The 16,906-nt window shown below is 47.7% G+C and overlaps 1 protein-coding gene across 4 annotated transcripts in view; it reads right to left on the bottom strand.

Annotated features, from left to right (window-relative positions):
* Rbcn-3B (WD repeat-containing protein Rbcn-3B) overlaps positions 1-16,906 on the bottom strand; it is a 188,248-nt gene that overhangs the window by 145,416 nt on the left and 25,926 nt on the right. For all 4 annotated transcript variants that reach the window (XM_072288168.1, XM_072288166.1, XM_072288167.1 and 1 more), the window contains exon 8: positions 4,940-5,085. In XM_072288168.1, coding sequence (XP_072144269.1) covers positions 4,940-5,085 — 146 coding nt within the window. The remainder of the gene's footprint in view (positions 1-4,939; positions 5,086-16,906) is intronic.

Genomic DNA, 16,906 nt, shown 5'->3' on the forward strand with positions numbered 1-16,906 from the left:
CTCCAAAGAGGATAGCACAAGCCACCTTCAGCGGCTAATATAAAACAAATTGGCAGCGACGTACATGTGCAGTGCATAGTGACCTCGATGTAAGCTTGTCAAATTTTTGCAATTAATATTTAGTGTGCAGCAAAACCTCGTTCATACGTTTTGGAAAAAATGTTAGAAAACAAGTACTAACTGGGAAAACGTACGATCCAAAGTAAATAAAAAAATTTGACAGACTCAACTATTGTTGACATCTACGTAATGCAAAGCGTAGCGTGGATCATTGTGGCAGGAGACACGTTTTGTTGTTTCCTGTTGTGTGGTGTTCTAAGGGTGACGAGAAATCCAAACGAAATCGAGCCGGTGGGCCACGGCGGATGCCGCCGAAGCGAAACGTGAGACCCACATCACGTTTCCTGCAGCAGAGAATGGCGGCGTGTTTTAGTTATGACCTGTTAAAAGCACGTGCTATGCTTCCGACGGCACCACACGCTGTGAAACAGATAGGCGAAGATGCTTACTGCAATAGGTTCGGCGGTGATAGCTGTGAATGTGGCGTGCAATGACCGTGAGGAAGATTTGCTGGCACGATAATGAGAAACTGAGTGCGCTCTGGCGTTTTCATGTGAGACGGGCGAGCAAGTATTTCAGTGAAGTTACTGCAGCAGGCAGCTATATACTGTTCTCGATTACGCACTCCCGACGCATTTTCTTGCTTACATGGGATTTAGCGGCCGGAAAGCGCATCATATGATCGCAGTTTGGCGACGTATGAAGCTTGGTGCCGAAATATCTTGTGTTTTCTGGGAAGGTATGAACCGGTAAAATATGAGCGTAACTCTATTGAGCCATTTTTGTGTTCTCTATTGCGAACATTGGCGCCGGAAAAACGTATGTAACGGGAACGTATCAACGAGGTTCTACTGTACAGCGTGTAACACAGCATGTAAAATTTATGGCAATGTCCTTTGTGAATCACTTAACAAACTTTCAATGCACTGAAAGCTAAAATTTGCATTTATCAGACGTGTTGTAAGCACGTCCACATTTGTGGACAGAAGCTGTGAAAGTAGAGCACTCGGTGCCCCGTTTGTGAACATAAGTTGTCGGTGTGGAAATTAGGTCTCTCTTCTGCCACGTTTTGCAGCACTTATCCAATTGATTTTGTTTTAACCACCCAAGATGGATTAGTTCTTGATTTCTTTATATACACTGTGAAAGGTATATATAGTCCTTTCTGATGACGTGAAAGCCAGTGGCTTAGGCAGAGCAGTATTAATACAACTTGTGGAGATAACTGTGTAGCAGTCACATATTTTCACGAATCGATATGTTAGGGGATTGAAGATACTTGACTGCTTACTCCAAGAGAAAAAGTTAATGCCTGGAAGAGTAAATCTAAACCGCACTGAGGGCGCTGCTGTAAATGTTCCCAATGACCGCAAAGTGAGCATGGAGAATCGACCTTCCTCATGTGTGAGAGCAGAAATGTGTGCCTGGACAAATGGAAAGGCAACAAAGGTGTACATTTCTTTTTCAGTGCTCTCAAAATAGACCTTATGCCTTCATGCAAGTGCTGGTTGAAGAATGAAACGAAAAAAATGTTTGCCACACCTGTGACGTGTATCGGAATATAAACAATTGATGAGGGAGCAAATCTTATCAACAGGTATATTTCATATGCTAGGACGAAGATCAAATCTAGGAAATGTGCTGTTAGGATGCTCACACATTTCCTCAGCATTACTGTTTGCAATGCATGGGTCGAATACCATTGTGACACAACAGCTTTGCAACTACAAAAAAAAGAGGTGCTGTCTCTCTTGTCTTTCGAGCAGGATGTATCCGAAACATTAACCAGATTTTTTTTTTTATTTGAATATACTGCAGGCCCTTCACGGCCCGTGCAGGAGTGGTACAGAGATGCAATGAAAAAAAAATCATGATGACAAGTCAATACACTGAATGCAGTTAATAAAAGAGTCGATGTTACTGCAAGACACAATATTGTCAGTTAACTTGTTCCACTGGGAAATGGCCGCCGGAAAAAGGGAATGCTTATGAACATTAACACGACTTGGGGGAAGATAGATGGTTTTGGAGTGATTAAGTCTGGTTGAACGTTTTGGAGGATCTTGCAGGTAATGAGAACGTGCTATTTGGAAATGACCATGGTATAATTGATAGATGAGTTTTAGTCGTGAAATTGCTCTTCTCTGCGAGAGGGGTTTTAGGTTTGCCCTTGCTAGCAGACTCGAGACACTGGACTGCCTTTTGTAGTCAGAATATACAAACCTAACTGCTAATTTTTGTATGCGATCTATTTTATTTATAAGGCATTTTTGATGAGAGCTCCAGATTAGGTCAGCGTATTCTAGGCATGGTCTTATTAGTGTTTTGTATGCATTTAGTTTGAGGTGTGGTGGTGCTGCGCGCAGTCTCCTTTTTAAAAAGGACAGTTTGCCTATGGCTTTTTGACACATGGTCGAAATATGAGGCTCCCAGTTAAGGTTAGGCGTGAGTGTAATGCCTAGGTATTTTACCTGGTTGCTTTTGTTGATTGTTGACCTTCCGATCGAATATGAAAAGTTAAGCGGGAGTTTCTTATTTGTGAAAGACATGTAATGTGGTTTTGTTGTGTTCAGTTTCATGCCCGAAGTGTTGCACCAAGAGTAAATTGTTTGAAGTGAATTATGAAGTTCTATCTGGTCTTCTTGGTTGTGTACCACTGTGTACACGACACAGTCATCAGCAAACAGGCGCATCTGAATTGAGTTTTTGACGCAAAATTGGATGTCATTTATGTACATCAAGAACAAAAGTGGTGCCAGAACTGATCCTTGAGGTACTCCGGAGTAGACATCGAGTGGTTGTGAAAGATTATTATCGATTGAAACGCTCTGTTTACGATTGGTTAGAAAACTGTTGATCCAGGATATTATTTTATTACTAATACCGAAAGCCGATAATTTTGTGATTAAATCCTGGTGCGGAACTACGTCAAACGCTTTAGAAAAATCTAAAAAAACTGCATCTAATTGGCCATCATTATTAAGTACGTTAGCTATGTCATGAGTTAACTCTGCTAGTTGGGTTATGGTTGACAGGCTTGATCTAAAACCATGTTGTTGTTTATATAGGAGTTCGTTTGTTTCTAGGTGAGTTATTATGGCCTTAAATATTATGTGTTCCATTATTTTGCAGCATGAGCTTGTTAATGACACTGGGCGGTAGTTATTTAAATGTAATTTCGAGCCCGATTTATGTATTGGAATTATTACAGCCTTGCGCCAATCGTCTGGTAGCACTGATGTTTGAAGAGAAAGAGTGAATATTTTAAATAGATACTTTGATGTCCAACTTGCGTATCGACTTAAGAATGAGTTAGAAATTTGATCGGGGCCGGTAGCTTTTTTAAGATCGAGCTTATGCAATAGAGACAGTATGCCCTCTTCACTTACAGTTAGTTCTTCCATTGGTATTTTGACATCGTAAGGTGTTAAAGCTGCATTTGTAGCATGTTTCGTAAAAACTGTCTGAAAGAAGTTATTCATCTCTTTAGCAATGTGTTCAGGGTCCTGAATAACATGATCCGAGATTTTGATTTGCGTTATTTTTTCTTGTTCATCTGATAAATATCGCCAGAATTTGTGAGGGTCATGCGCCATAAACGAAGGTAATGTAGTGTCAAAGAAACGGGCTTTTGCTTCCGATATTTTTTGTTTAAATGTACCGATGAGATCGTCTAACGTGCATGTGGTTCCCTTTCTCCGTCGTCGTTTTATTTTTATTTTTAGTTGGATGATTTCACGTGTTATCCACGGGTATTCTCGGTTAACGCGTTTCTTTTTATTAGGAATGAAGGTGTTTTCGGAATACTTAACAATATTTCTAAAACGCGTCCAGAGTTCTTGTACATTTGTTAGTTCATTAAATGAATGAAACTGGCATTCTAGGAAACCTAGTACAGCAGGATCATTTGCGCATGTGTAATCCTTAAAGTATATAGGTTGTGGTTTTTTGTGTTTTCGCGTCGTTGAAATGATCTAACCCAAATCCAAATGGTATCAGGGAATAAAGGTACGGAAGTAGACCAGCAGCTCCAGAGACCACACCAGCCTATAGCTACCTGACGGCAACATGAGAAAATGGTTCCGATCACTTCTCAGAATTTTGTAAAATTGAAAATGCAATGTGATTCAGGAACAAAGATTGCAAAGCAAAGTCAAGAGTCTGGTGCATGAAATGCAATGTCTTTCTTACACATGCAAGGATAAAATTGTTTTTTATTTTTACCATGCTCACAACTAATTTTGTGTACATTCATTTGTACCGTTCGAAAATGAAGGAGTTTTCCAGACTTTTTTCTCTGCACTTCCGAAACCATTTCAAATGAAACGTTGAAGATGCTTGTTTTTCTTGCCTACATATTTTTCCGTAGTGAAGAGGTTAAGGGCAGTTTGTACCTCCCTTTTCTGTTTCCTTACAGTTTTTAGTGCTTTTACAAGGTTTGACCAAGCCCAGTGGCGTCAATTTGTTTTCAAGCTGGTCACGTGGTTGTCTGCAAGGCGTCAATGAAAAACGCAATGAAGGATGCAATTGAGAACAAATCATGACCATTTCGTTACAGACGTGCGGTTAGTTGCGTACCTCCCCCCCCCTCACAGTAGGCAACTGGATCCGCCCCAGTAGCAGACTTTGATGCTGTCTCCTTGAAGCAGTGTTCTATGCCGCCTATATCATGACTTCAACCGGACTTAAGATAGCGGTTGCTCAGTGAACATAGCAAAGTAGCCAATTAATGAATTTTTGGGGTTTCACTTGCCGAAACCCCGGTGACTCCCCCAAGATTTGAAACAAGTTGCGCTTTAAGCTGTGTCTACCGACATATCAATGGGACAGAAACCAATTGCCGCATATGCCAATAAGGGAGGATCAAAGTGGAACTCACTTGGCTGGAAGCTGGTAGAGGTAACCTCGACCCTTGTCGCTCCACACACACACTCGGTCAGCAGAGATGAAGTCCCCTCCCATCCATCGCTCACCTGGCCGGTTGTCCGTTGAACAAAGCAGCGCAAAGTCGTATGCATCGTAGATCTGCGCACACAGATAAGAGGACAGGGACATGGCTCAATCATGCATTCATGGCCCCACTCCCTACCCCTGTAGCATGAAATGATGATACACAATATTACATCTTAATAAGGAACATAAGGGTATAAGTATGGCCTTGTTGGTAAAACATAGCTAAACTATGGATGGAATGAAAAATGATAGGCATAAGATTAAGGGATGGGAAGACAGCACTGTGTATTAGAGCGTGAACAGTGGTAGACGACATGTTCTTTGAGATCAAGAGGAAGAAACACAGTTGTGCAGGTCATGTAATGCAAAGAGTAAGTGACCAGTAGTGTAATATAGTAGAAGATTGGTTACCAAGGGAAGGGAAGTGCAATCAAGGACAAGAGAGAAATACGTATGTGCTGCTATGAAATTAGGAAACTTGCAGACATAATATGGGGTCAGCTGGTACGTGACAGAGGTAATCGAATATTGCTGGGAGAGGCTTTTGTCTTGTTTGCAACGAACATAAATTAAGCTGATTACGATAATGTATATGATGGCAATGAAACTTTTAATGATCAATGCAAAATTAAAGGGGGTAAAGAGATACTCCATTTCTTTATGCTGGTCATCAAAACTTTAACGGCCATACATGCCCAAGGTTGGCAGCTAGTTTGCACTAAAAGATCCAGAGGCCCACACAAAATATTGTCTTAAATGCTGTCCAAAACAACAACAGGCCAATATGAGCATCTTCCCTATGCCTTGATCTAATCGCCGAGTTCAAGCAAGGTTATGTTTGAATGAACCACAAATGTGAGCACAGTGACACTTTGATCGAAATAACTTGGTCAAAAATACTTTATTTATACTTGTCCTCATGTTATCATGACTGTTACTATATCGCGAGTTAAAACTTAGAGTGCAGTTAAGTGAGCCTCTACGTCAAAGGTAGATCGGCTTTTCAGGGAATTACGGGGTGACGTGGCACCACCAGAGCACACACGAGGTTTGAGAGAGACGGACGGCGGTGGCGGCAGGCGGTAGGCTCTTGCTGCCAGTATGTTGCTCTGAATCCACTTCGCATCGGAGGCCAACTCATTTAGGTCACGATAATGGGTGCTCCGAAAATAAGCGGCGAAGGTTGGATGGGCTTGACGAATGGCCCAGTCCACCTTCTCGGTGTCAGATGCCAAAGGGTCAACAAGAAGATAGAGCTCCTGCATAGCCCTGATACTCGAGCAGAGATTTGTTGGGGTGTTGTGCGCGAAGCTCTAGCTTGCGACACATGCAGTTCGTAGTCAGGAGGGAGGAATTCGCTGTGGAAAAGCATCCTAAACACCTCCATCGAACAAGCTTAGTGGCCGACAAGTCGATACCACTGTGCCGCGTGGGCTGTTAGCAAGACCGGCAATACAGTGCCTAGCATCACGCTGTCGTCCAGCCGCACTGCCTGTTGATAGAGGTGCAGAGCCTTGAGATACTCCGTAGCACTCATGCGGTCCGGATAACCGCCATACTCCGGGAGAGGTACCCGTAGGCTGCTTGGCATGCCTGGCTGAGGGGGCTGGAGGTCTCCCTTTAGAGCACTAGGCTGTGAGCGCACCGCTTCCATCAGGACTTGGAGAAGCTGTGCGGCAGCGGTGTGCAGCGACATTTGCTCCAGGCCAGGCATGGCGGTCTGAGAAGGGCCAACCTGCGCCTGTTCTCTCAAATGCACGCCCGACCCTGAGGGGCCAGAAAATGGCACAGAGGAGAGCTGAGTTGCCACTCCTACAGGTGCATGAGGCCTCACACGACTGGCGAACGAATCGACGGCGGAGCACTGAGGCTCATGCGCATCGAAAACGTCGCCTAGCTGTGCATGAGGCAAGCGGTAGTTGGAAAACGTGGTGACGTTGTCAGCTGAGCGGGCTTGCTCGCGCTCAACCTTGCCTACCAGCTGCGCTCGGGACAAGGAGAGACCAGCGAGCGGTTTTGCACCAACCGCGAGGCAGGGAGGCTATGCTGCGGTGCACTAGACATCGAACTGCGCTTGGGACAAAGAAGGGACAGCGAGTGAGTTTGTGCTGTTGGAATCTCAGCGCTGACACCCATTGTTGCAATCGCACCGCTGGCACGAGTTGTTGCAAATGGGTCGCAAGCCCCAAGGGTAGCGTTGGCCTGGCGGCCTGGGGCACAACTGGAAGCATCCGAAGGTCCCGGCAAAGCATGAGTCGACTGGTAACAGAACAACTTGTTTATTCTAGCATCGCAAAAGAGCGGCCGGTCAGGTCGACCGAAGTGGAGAGACGGGAGAGCACGTAACACAGCAGAAGAAATCGGAGCCTCTCTCTTGGCGTCCGGGGGCAGCTGCTTTTATAGTCTCGCAGCTGAGGGCAAGGAGGAACGTCTCGTCAGATGCGCACGTGACTGGGCACGGACACGCAGAGAGACAGGTTGAGACGAGTGTAGTGACGCATCGCCGAGCCGGTGCCGATCAGACCTCCTCGCTTCAAACTTGGGGAGCTCCTCTCCCCGGCTGCTGCGCTTTGACAAGCGTGGCACACACACACACACGCACACACGAAGACACGTGGCACTGAAACACGCCTGGACGCGCTTGGCGGGGAGGCGTATCGGCGGCGCTGAACGGGCCAAAATGTCCGCTGCTTTGAACGAAGCCCCGGCGTCCGTTGCATCCGCGCCGGCTATACCGCGCGTCGTAGGCGAAACGTAACAGACCGCCCCGCCGGGGGAAGGAGATCCCGATGGTCAGGGGACTGCATCCGCTGTCCAGAGGGATGTCGCTTGATGATGCTCATAACCGAAGTCGGTCGTGCTTCGGCGTTTCTTGAGCGCAGCGCACAGAGAAGGCCTCGTTCAGGTTCACACAGGACACTGCAAAGTGACTTCGGGAGAGTTGACATTTTTGTTCTCGTTCCCGGCAAGCGTTAGAACTACGCCGAAACTCAACCGCTCAGTCAGCAAGCACGGCACAACCCTCACTAAGCCCTGCCAGGCTCTTTCCCCTTTTATACTACTGCCTAGTTCCTTACAGTAGTTTAGCAGCACTCAGAACGCGTCCACAAATCGGAAAATTGCACTAGAAAGCACATCATCACTTTGAAACACTACACAAAAGCAATAGGTTAAAAATCCTGCCTCAGGAAGAAAAACATCAGTAACAAACAATTTTGAGGCTGATTCCCACGTTAGGGGCTTCGACTTAAGCCATCGGCGTTACCGTTGAGACTCCCCTTTTTGTAACGCACCTCAAAGGAATATTGTTGCAAAGCGAGGCTCCAGCGCAGGAGGCGGCCATTTGTGGAAGAGATGGTCTGCAGCCATTGGAGAGGGCAGTGATCCGTCTCGAAGCATGCGAAGTGGAGATCGCAGCGAGCGACCGTACACTAGCTCAGCTGGCGAAAACCCCGTAGCCGCATGCGGCGCGGTCCTTAATGCCAACGTCACCCCAGGCAGACACAGCTCCCAGTCAGTTTGTTGTTCAAAACACAATGCTCTCAACACGCGCTTCATGACGGAGTGGAGCTTCTCAACGGAATTCGACTGGGGGTGGTGCACTGAGCTGTGTAACAGCTTTACCCCGCACCTTTCGAGAAAGGCTGCCGTCAAAGCGCTAGTAAACACTGTGCCCTGATCTGATTGGATTTCCGCAGGAAAACCAACTCGCGCAAATGTGGACAGTAGTGCATTGACTATCTCAACTGAGCTGAGTTCCTTAAGCGGCACTGCTTCAGGGAACTTTGTCGCTGGGCAGATCACAGTCAAAATGTGTCTGTACCCCGTGGTTGTTACCGGCAGAGGTCCCACTGTATCAATAACGAGCCATCTAAAAGGCTCCGTAATGATAGGTACCAATTTCAACGGCGCCCTCGATTTGTCCCCTGGTTTGCCCACCCGCTGACAGGTGTCGCATGTCTTCACAAAGTGGTCTGCGTCCCGAAAACACCCTGGCCAATAGTACTCTTGCAAGAGACGGTCCTTAGTTTTCTTAACTCCTAGGTGTCCGGACCACGAACCCCCATGCGACAAGCGCAACAGATCCTGACGATAGCATTGAGGCACGATCAGCTGATCGAACTCCACTCCCCTGCGGTCTAGATACTTCCGGTACAGGACCCCACCTCTTTCCACAAAGCGAGCATTTTTCTTGGCGATACCTTCCTTGACAATGCAGCGTATGTTTTCTAGGCTGCCATCCTTCTTTTGCTCGGCTATCAAAGCCGCCCGGCTGACTTTTAGCAACCTATTAAGTCCGTCTGACGTAGGCGCGATGAGCAAATCTGCAGAAAGCTCTTCTAACTTTCCCGCGTCGGGAATTTCCTCTCCAGTATCTGGTGCCTTTAACGCTACAGGCTCAATTTTATTCAGTTCGGGCGTGCTCTGAATATCAGCTTGCTGCGCCTCTGACCCTTTCTCATCGTTCGACAACGTCGGCCCCGCAACTACCGCCTTTGCAGCGAGCTCCCGAACCTTCGATCTGGTTAAGGCCTGAACGCTAGCCTCACCAAACAAAAGCCCCTTCTCGCGCAGGAGGTGATCGGACCTGTTCGAAAATAGGTACGGGTACTGGGGGGGCAGCATAGATGACACTGCGGCCTCCGTCTCAAGTGCTCCGAAAGGTCCTTCAATAAGCACTTTTGCTACGGGCAGACACACGCTATGAGCTTCCACTGCTTGCTTGATCCATGCGCACTCGCCCGTGAGCATATCGGGTTCTACGTAAGAAGGGTGAACTACATCCATTGTAGCTGCGGAATCGCGAAGCACTCGGCACTCTTTCCCGTTCACGAGGAGGTCTTGCATGTAAGGCTCGAGAAGCTTCATGTTCTCGTCAGTGCTGCATAATGACAAAAACATGACTTTTGTTTTTGTTTCTGGACACTGCGCCGAAAAGTGACCCGGCTACTGGCACGTATAACAAACGCGCGCTTGCCTCGTCTCGAACCTCTTTCTGCGTTCGGCTTCGGTTGCCGCCGTCTCTTTACGTTCGGTCGGACTGCTTTCACTCGCATCCGCACTACGTGTGTCCCCCTTTGCTCTCATGGGCGTGAACTTCGGCCTCTCAAACTTGGAGCCAAATTCACCCTTTTGACCGTCCTTAGCTCCGCGAGCCCGACGCGTCACAAACTCCTCGGCTAGCTCGGCGGCTCTAGCCACCGTACTAACGTCTGGCCTATCCAAGACCCAGTACCGCACGTTCTCAGGTAACCGACTATAAAACTGTTCTAGCCCGAAACACTGCAGAACTTTCTCGTGGTCACCAAACGCTTTCTCTTCTTTGAGCCACTCCTGCATGTTTGACATTAGCCTGTAGGGAAACTCTGTATATGACTCACTTTTACCTTTCTCATTTTCCCGAAACTTCCGACGGAACGCCTCCGCTGACAGCCTGTACTTTTTTAGCAGACTCGATTTCACTTTGTCGAAATCCTCTGCCTCTTCTCTATTCAAGCGAGCGACTACGTCGGCCGCCTCGCCGGGTAGCAAAGTGAGCAAGCGCTGTGGCCACGTTTCCCGAGAGAACCCCGGCTTCTCGCACGTTCGCTCAAAGTTAACCAGGAACAAACCAATGTCCTCTTCAAGCTTAAACGGCCGCATCAGGTCAGTCATTTTGAACAATACTCGTTCTCCTGCACCGTGTGCCTGACTTCTATTACGAGCGCGTTCCATCTCTACCTCGAGACGCTTCATTTCCAAAGAGTGTTGACGCTCGCGCTCTTCTTTTTTCTCTTGTTGCTCTCGCTCTATCTGTTCTTTACGTTCACGCTCTTCTTTTTCTTTCTGTTCTTTTCATTCGCGCTCATCTTTCTCTTTCTGTTCTTTAAGTTCGCGCTCCTGTCTTTTTGCCCGCTCCTCAATGGTCTCAAGGCATTCCGACAGCTCGTCATCCTCAGCTTCTAACTCAAGAATAGCCCTCAGCAGTTCTGGTTTTCTGAGTTTGTCTGAGACATCCAGACCCAACTCTCTTGCAAGCTCCAGCAATTTCGGTTTGCGCAACGACTTCAAATCCATGGCTGCTCTGAATGCTGCTTTCTCTACTGCCTACTATTGTCTTGCCGCAAACTAACCCGGCAGCAACGACAACCACAATTACCAGCTCTGTTTCTGACACTAACAAAAGCCTGGCAAAACTCAGTAGAAGAAAGTCCCGCACTCACCAAACCTCGCAGCCAAGAATTCAGCGCAGTCGTTCCGCTGCAGGCAACCAGTCATCACACAGGGCTCGTTGCACTGCTCCCGGATGGTCGTTCTGCTGCTCAGCATACAGTCAACCGCATATCTTCGCTGCTGGCCTCCGTTGTCGCGATCTCACCGCTACCAGCCAGTTGTAAGAATCTCAGCGCTGACACCCGTTGTTGCAATCGCACCGCTGGCACGAGTTGTTGCAAATGGGTCGCAAGCCCCAAGGGTAGCGTTGGCCTGGCGGCCTGGGGCACAACTGGAAGCATCCGAAGGTCCCGGCAAAGCATGAGTCGACTGGTAACAGAACAACTTGTTTATTCTAGCATCGCAAAAGAGCGGCCGGTCAGGTCGACCGAAGTGGAGAGACGGGAGAGCACGTAACACAGCAGAAGAAATCGGAGCCTCTCTCTTGGCGTCCGGGGGCAGCTGCTTTTATAGTCTCGCAGCTGAGGGCAAGGAGGAACGTCTCGTCAGATGCGCACGTGACTGGGCACGGACACGCTGAGAGACAGGTTGAGACGAGTGTAGTGACGCATCGCCGAGCCGGCGCCGATCAGACCTCCTCGCTTCACACTTGGGGAGCTCCTCTCCCCGGCTGCTGCGCTTTGACAAGCGTGGCACACACACACACACGCACACACGAAGACACGTGGCACTGAAACACGCCTGGACGCGCTTGGCGGGGAGGCGTATCGGCGGCGCTGAATGGGCCAAAATGTCCGCCGCTTTGAACGAAGCCCCGGCGTCCGTTGCATCCGCACCGGCTATACCGCGCGTCGTAGGCGACACGTAACAGTGCCGGCACCTAAGCAGGGTGGCTCCGACACGACATATGAGATACTCAACTGCGCTCGAGACGAAAAGGGGCGAGCGAGCGGGAAGAGCACGTCGGAGGGCTGGTAGGCACTTGCTCCGCATGCGTCTCAAACAGTTGAGGAAACTCGAAACTGGCATGGCTAGCACTAGAGTACACATCCGAGCAGTCGACATCACCAAAGGGTTGTCCAAAGAAGGGATCGCTCCCGGTGGCCACAAGCAGAGGGTCGTCAAGGTGAACGTACCTTATGCTGTCAGTGTCGTCCGCGTCGAAGGCGTTAAGTCCGTAGCCACGTAATCAAGCAGAAACGAGGGCCGTGAAGGGGCCTGCTCTGATGCCATGCCGATACCGAGTTGGGTGGCAGTTATGTGGAGATGGGTAGCGTACCCGCTGCGCTAGGGCTAACCGGGAAGCGGTCCACTAAGCGCGAGAATGACGAGTCGCGGGAGCAAAGGTCCCATGTAGCGGACTCGTTGCGGGCCTGTGAGCATCTGCTGCAGCGATCAAGCGCTCAGCGGAAGAGAGCTTGGGTGGAGAGGGCACCCGGGGGCCACCACTCGGGAGGCCAATCAGGGCATGTCCATGGTGACACTTGCTTGCACAGTGATTTGAGCCAGCGAGAGAGAAGCACGGTTTGCGTGGGAAATTAGCTCCAGTGCGCTATCTGCGTCCGCCATGTTGCCGTTACAGCGGCAGTTCTCGGAGATCAAGCTAAGCACAACGCGCGAGTTGGGGGACGAAGTATGGGAAAGCACCTCAATCTCCATGATAAGTACAATCAAACAATCAGTCAACCTCTATTTTTTTGTTGGAGATATAAAACAACCTATTTTGGTTCAGATTCTAACTTTCGATCAAATCCTAAGGTCATAATTTTTATAGTGTGCTTTTTCTTTTTTCGGGATGCAATATTGGTTATAAATTCCATTTAAAGGGGCCCTGAACCACATTTCTTTGAAGCCTCAAAAATGCCTTTGAGAGAGTATAGTACCTCCCAGGAAGATATTTCTGAAACTATTTTTCAAAAAGACCAAGTTCGAATGTAGATCCTTCGAGTGCGGTATTTACCTTTCGTATTCACCATCAATGTCCTCCGTTCTGAAGGAGCGGAAGAGCGCCGATGGTGAGAGAGTGGCGATACCCCACCTAGGGCATTACGGTGAGCGAGCTCGTCACCGCGATGGCTGTGGTATTTACGCTACAAAGCAGATTCAGCTACATGTGGCTACACACAACTGCGAGTGCACAGCAGGGCTGGAGTGCACGCTTGCATGCTCCAGCCTGTCCATGATAGGTGGTGCAGACTGGCTTTTTCCTGCCCGGATAGTAGGCAAATCTAGACTGTGCACATTGTAGTGTTCGGTACGAAGCTGAATACAAAGCAAGCCTAGCCAGGCGTGACTGGGAGTAAGTGCGCACTAGCACACATCTCTTGTAGATGCTAACTGCTGTTAATCACAGAGCGCTGCAGGCATAGCACACGTGTTCTGGCCTTAAGTTTTGCATAGTTTGAGGCTAGTTGAGTGTTTCAGACTAATAAAAATTAGCAAGAGGCAATGGCTACGACACCGATAAGCACTGTGGCCAAATTTTTATTCCTACGTGGATGGGTGTGACCAAGCATGAGCAGAAGATAGCCAGCTCACGCTTTGATTGTTGTCAGCTATTGGCCAACTATTGGTCTATGGGAATCTCACATATGATGAAATACAGCAGCCCCAAAAAAGAGTGAGGAGAAGGCTTATGTTGAAAAGAGAGTGTTTGAGAAAAAGGTGTCTTCTCGTTCCGCTTGCGAGACCCAGATGTTGCGAACGAGTTCAAAATTTGTCCAAGATGTTCAAAGCAGCGTATGTTATCCACAGAATGGGTTTTTTTGCCTAGCTCGAGAGTTGGTTCAGGACCCCTTAAAGAGAGAAGAATCCTGTCAAGCCATCTTCCTTACATTCGCTTCTTTACCACACCGAGATCACTACCAGGTCAAGACAATAACCCCCGATCAGTGTATGTTACTAATGGAAATGTGATTTAAGATATGTTGCGTGCATCTTGTTATTGGGCCTATACTGCAAAACTGATTAACCTATACAAAAGCATGCTACACAAACATGTTACAACATCTATGCGTTTCTTCGCCATGCTAGTATGTGGTCATGCAGTTAGTCCTCTTATTTATGTTTGATAGAAAGGGCATGCTAAGCTGGCACACAACAAAATGTGTACAAAATACGTGTTAACTGGTTCAAGAACTGCAATTCAATATGAATTGAACAGGTAGATAATATGAGCTAACATTTAAAGGAGTACTGACACAAAAATTTTCCATCTTGGTTCTTACGCTGCAATAAGTAGCAAATGACCCAGTAATCCCAGCACGAAACATCATTTACTTCAGAGCACGACAGGTAATTATTTGGAGTCTTGTTTGCAGCGACCAGTCGAGTTTCAGTTTCAGAGAGCAACGAGATGGGCCAAAGAAGGAATGTAAACACAGCTGGGCACATGATCGCACAAAACTGTGACGTATGCATGCCAGCACGCCAGCTTCGTGTTGCTAGTTCATCTGCTACATCTACATGTGCTTTGCGATGTCCTCGCCATCATTGTCGTGATCGTTTTCGTCCTCCAATGGCAACTATTTCCTGCAGGCGGGAGTTGCTGCTGTATTAGACGTGGCCAACCACTTTTGATTGGATCCACTACAAAGCAGCGACTCGGAAAGTGCGACCAGCAACAGCTATCGGTATGCATACGCACTGCTACAAGTAGTATGAACCATTCGTCGAGGGCGCTTTGGGAATGAAGCATATTCCGGAGCAGGACACAAGGTGGGGTAAAAGTCGCCACAGCATCAGGCTTGGGGGTATGTAGTCGCGGTATAAGATCATCGGACTGCTCTAAGCTCAGCAGGCTTTGTTTATACCAGGCACGCTCGAAATGAGCAAATCTGGCTGCTCTTTAATGGAGTCCATTCTAAGTGTCCAGTGGCGCGCACAAACTCGGATCACTTCTGCCGCTCATCGACACCGAAGGTAGCGAACGAGCAAGCCAGGCGGTCTGGCGATCGCTAGGAAGCGGCATAGGCCTAGCTCGTTGGCCGTCAGATCCGAGGCCAGTGACACATGCGATCCGTCCGCAGCTCGTGATAAAGCACTCAACACAACCAACGTCTGCACATTTATGTGGCTTATAAGTGACAATACAATTAGCTTTCCTGACACCGTTGGTAGCGATGAGAAAACACGTTAGCCAGGTGAGCCGCTTTGCAGAGATGATTGCTGTGACAGTTGCGCTGACCGCTTGAGAGTCAAAATCACGCCAATGATTTACTATTTCGTGCAACGTTTCATGACGTGCACACTTTCGAGGTCACTTTACTCCGAGTTATTTCGTGCAGGAAACAAATTTTAGCTGATTTTCCGTGCTGCCGTCAGCGGCAAAAAAAAAGAAAGAGAACATCGGGGCTATCGAAGCGGTGAGAAACTTGCTCGCAGGACCCGCCCCTATGAAAGCGCAAACTGATGACGCAGTGTTTTCTCGCTTGTTTACATTCCTTCCTTAACGTCGATGTCGCGAGGTGCTACGTTTTGCGATTGGCTGCGCACACGCGCACTTTAAAATTGATGTTAAATATGTTCTGAGCTATATTCGCCGCTTATATTTTGCAGGCGATGTGTGTGTGCCCACATAAACCAATTTCACATGTTCACTTAATCATAACTAGTGTATTGTACCTGTAGCTACATCTCAAGTGGGTAAAAACCCTTCGCAGTTCTGTGTTGAGCCTCACCTGATGCACAAAAATATATGTTTTGGTAAAATGTCGGGTAGCACCCACAGCCCTCACACTCGCGTTTGCCAGTTATTTGGGTTAGTAGCACCAACTTTCTTGATCTTTTTATGTAAGAAGTGCACTTTGCAATGTCTCCAGACAAGGGCAGCACTTTTTTCCTACCTTCATGGTTGAAGAAATTTTTTTACAACTTGCGGCGTGAAGCACCGACAGGATGATGACATTCTTGGAGTGCGCCTTATGATCGAAATTCACATAAGTTAGATCATTTTAGTGCTGTGTGTGAGCGCATTTTGCCTTCACATGGTTAGCAAACATCCTCTGAAGAGAGCACTTCAGAAGACGGTGACTATGAGGACCCTACAGTATCTGCAGTGCAAATCCTGGCCTCCATCAAGGAGCGTGTTTCGAGCACTACCACACAGTGCTCAAATACTGTTGAGAGCGTCAAGAAGAAGTAACTTTTCTGAAATAAATAATCTAATATGTGTTCGTGTACCTAAGCGCGTTTTGTGCGTGTCATCTAAACACACGAAACGACTTCTGACTGGAACAACCACAAACTGCATAAATGCAAGCAACTGCAAAGCATTAGTGAGGCTCTACCATATTAGTGTGATAAGGTGGGGCCAGCGCTCACACAGAAACACTAGCCAAAAGAATTCATGGCAAGCACAGAACTGTTCATTGGGCAACCTTGTGCCCAGAATGCAGAAACATTCAGGTGGTGATGACAGTAATGAGCACAATTGGCAATTAATTGAATTTCACTTGCAGTTAATGGAATTGTGCTTCACAAGTCAGGTTGCCACTTGCATGCATCATCATACATTCCACAGCAGTTGGTAGTGCTCACGCTGGTACAAGGATGTACTACTACATTCATAATGTGCATACAATCAGAATGCGGCAAGCACACATTACTACTAGTTAACCCTTTACTGCACCTTGTTGCATTTATGCAACATTCTGATGAATGACGTTAAAAACCGAACCAAAGTCAGTTTGGAGCTGCCTGTAGACGTTGTTGCATTTCTGCAACGTTGGCCTGTAAAACT

This window comes from Dermacentor andersoni, chromosome 5, assembly GCF_023375885.2.
Source record: "Dermacentor andersoni chromosome 5, qqDerAnde1_hic_scaffold, whole genome shotgun sequence".
In the NCBI taxonomy this organism is placed as follows: domain Eukaryota; kingdom Metazoa; phylum Arthropoda; class Arachnida; order Ixodida; family Ixodidae; genus Dermacentor; species Dermacentor andersoni.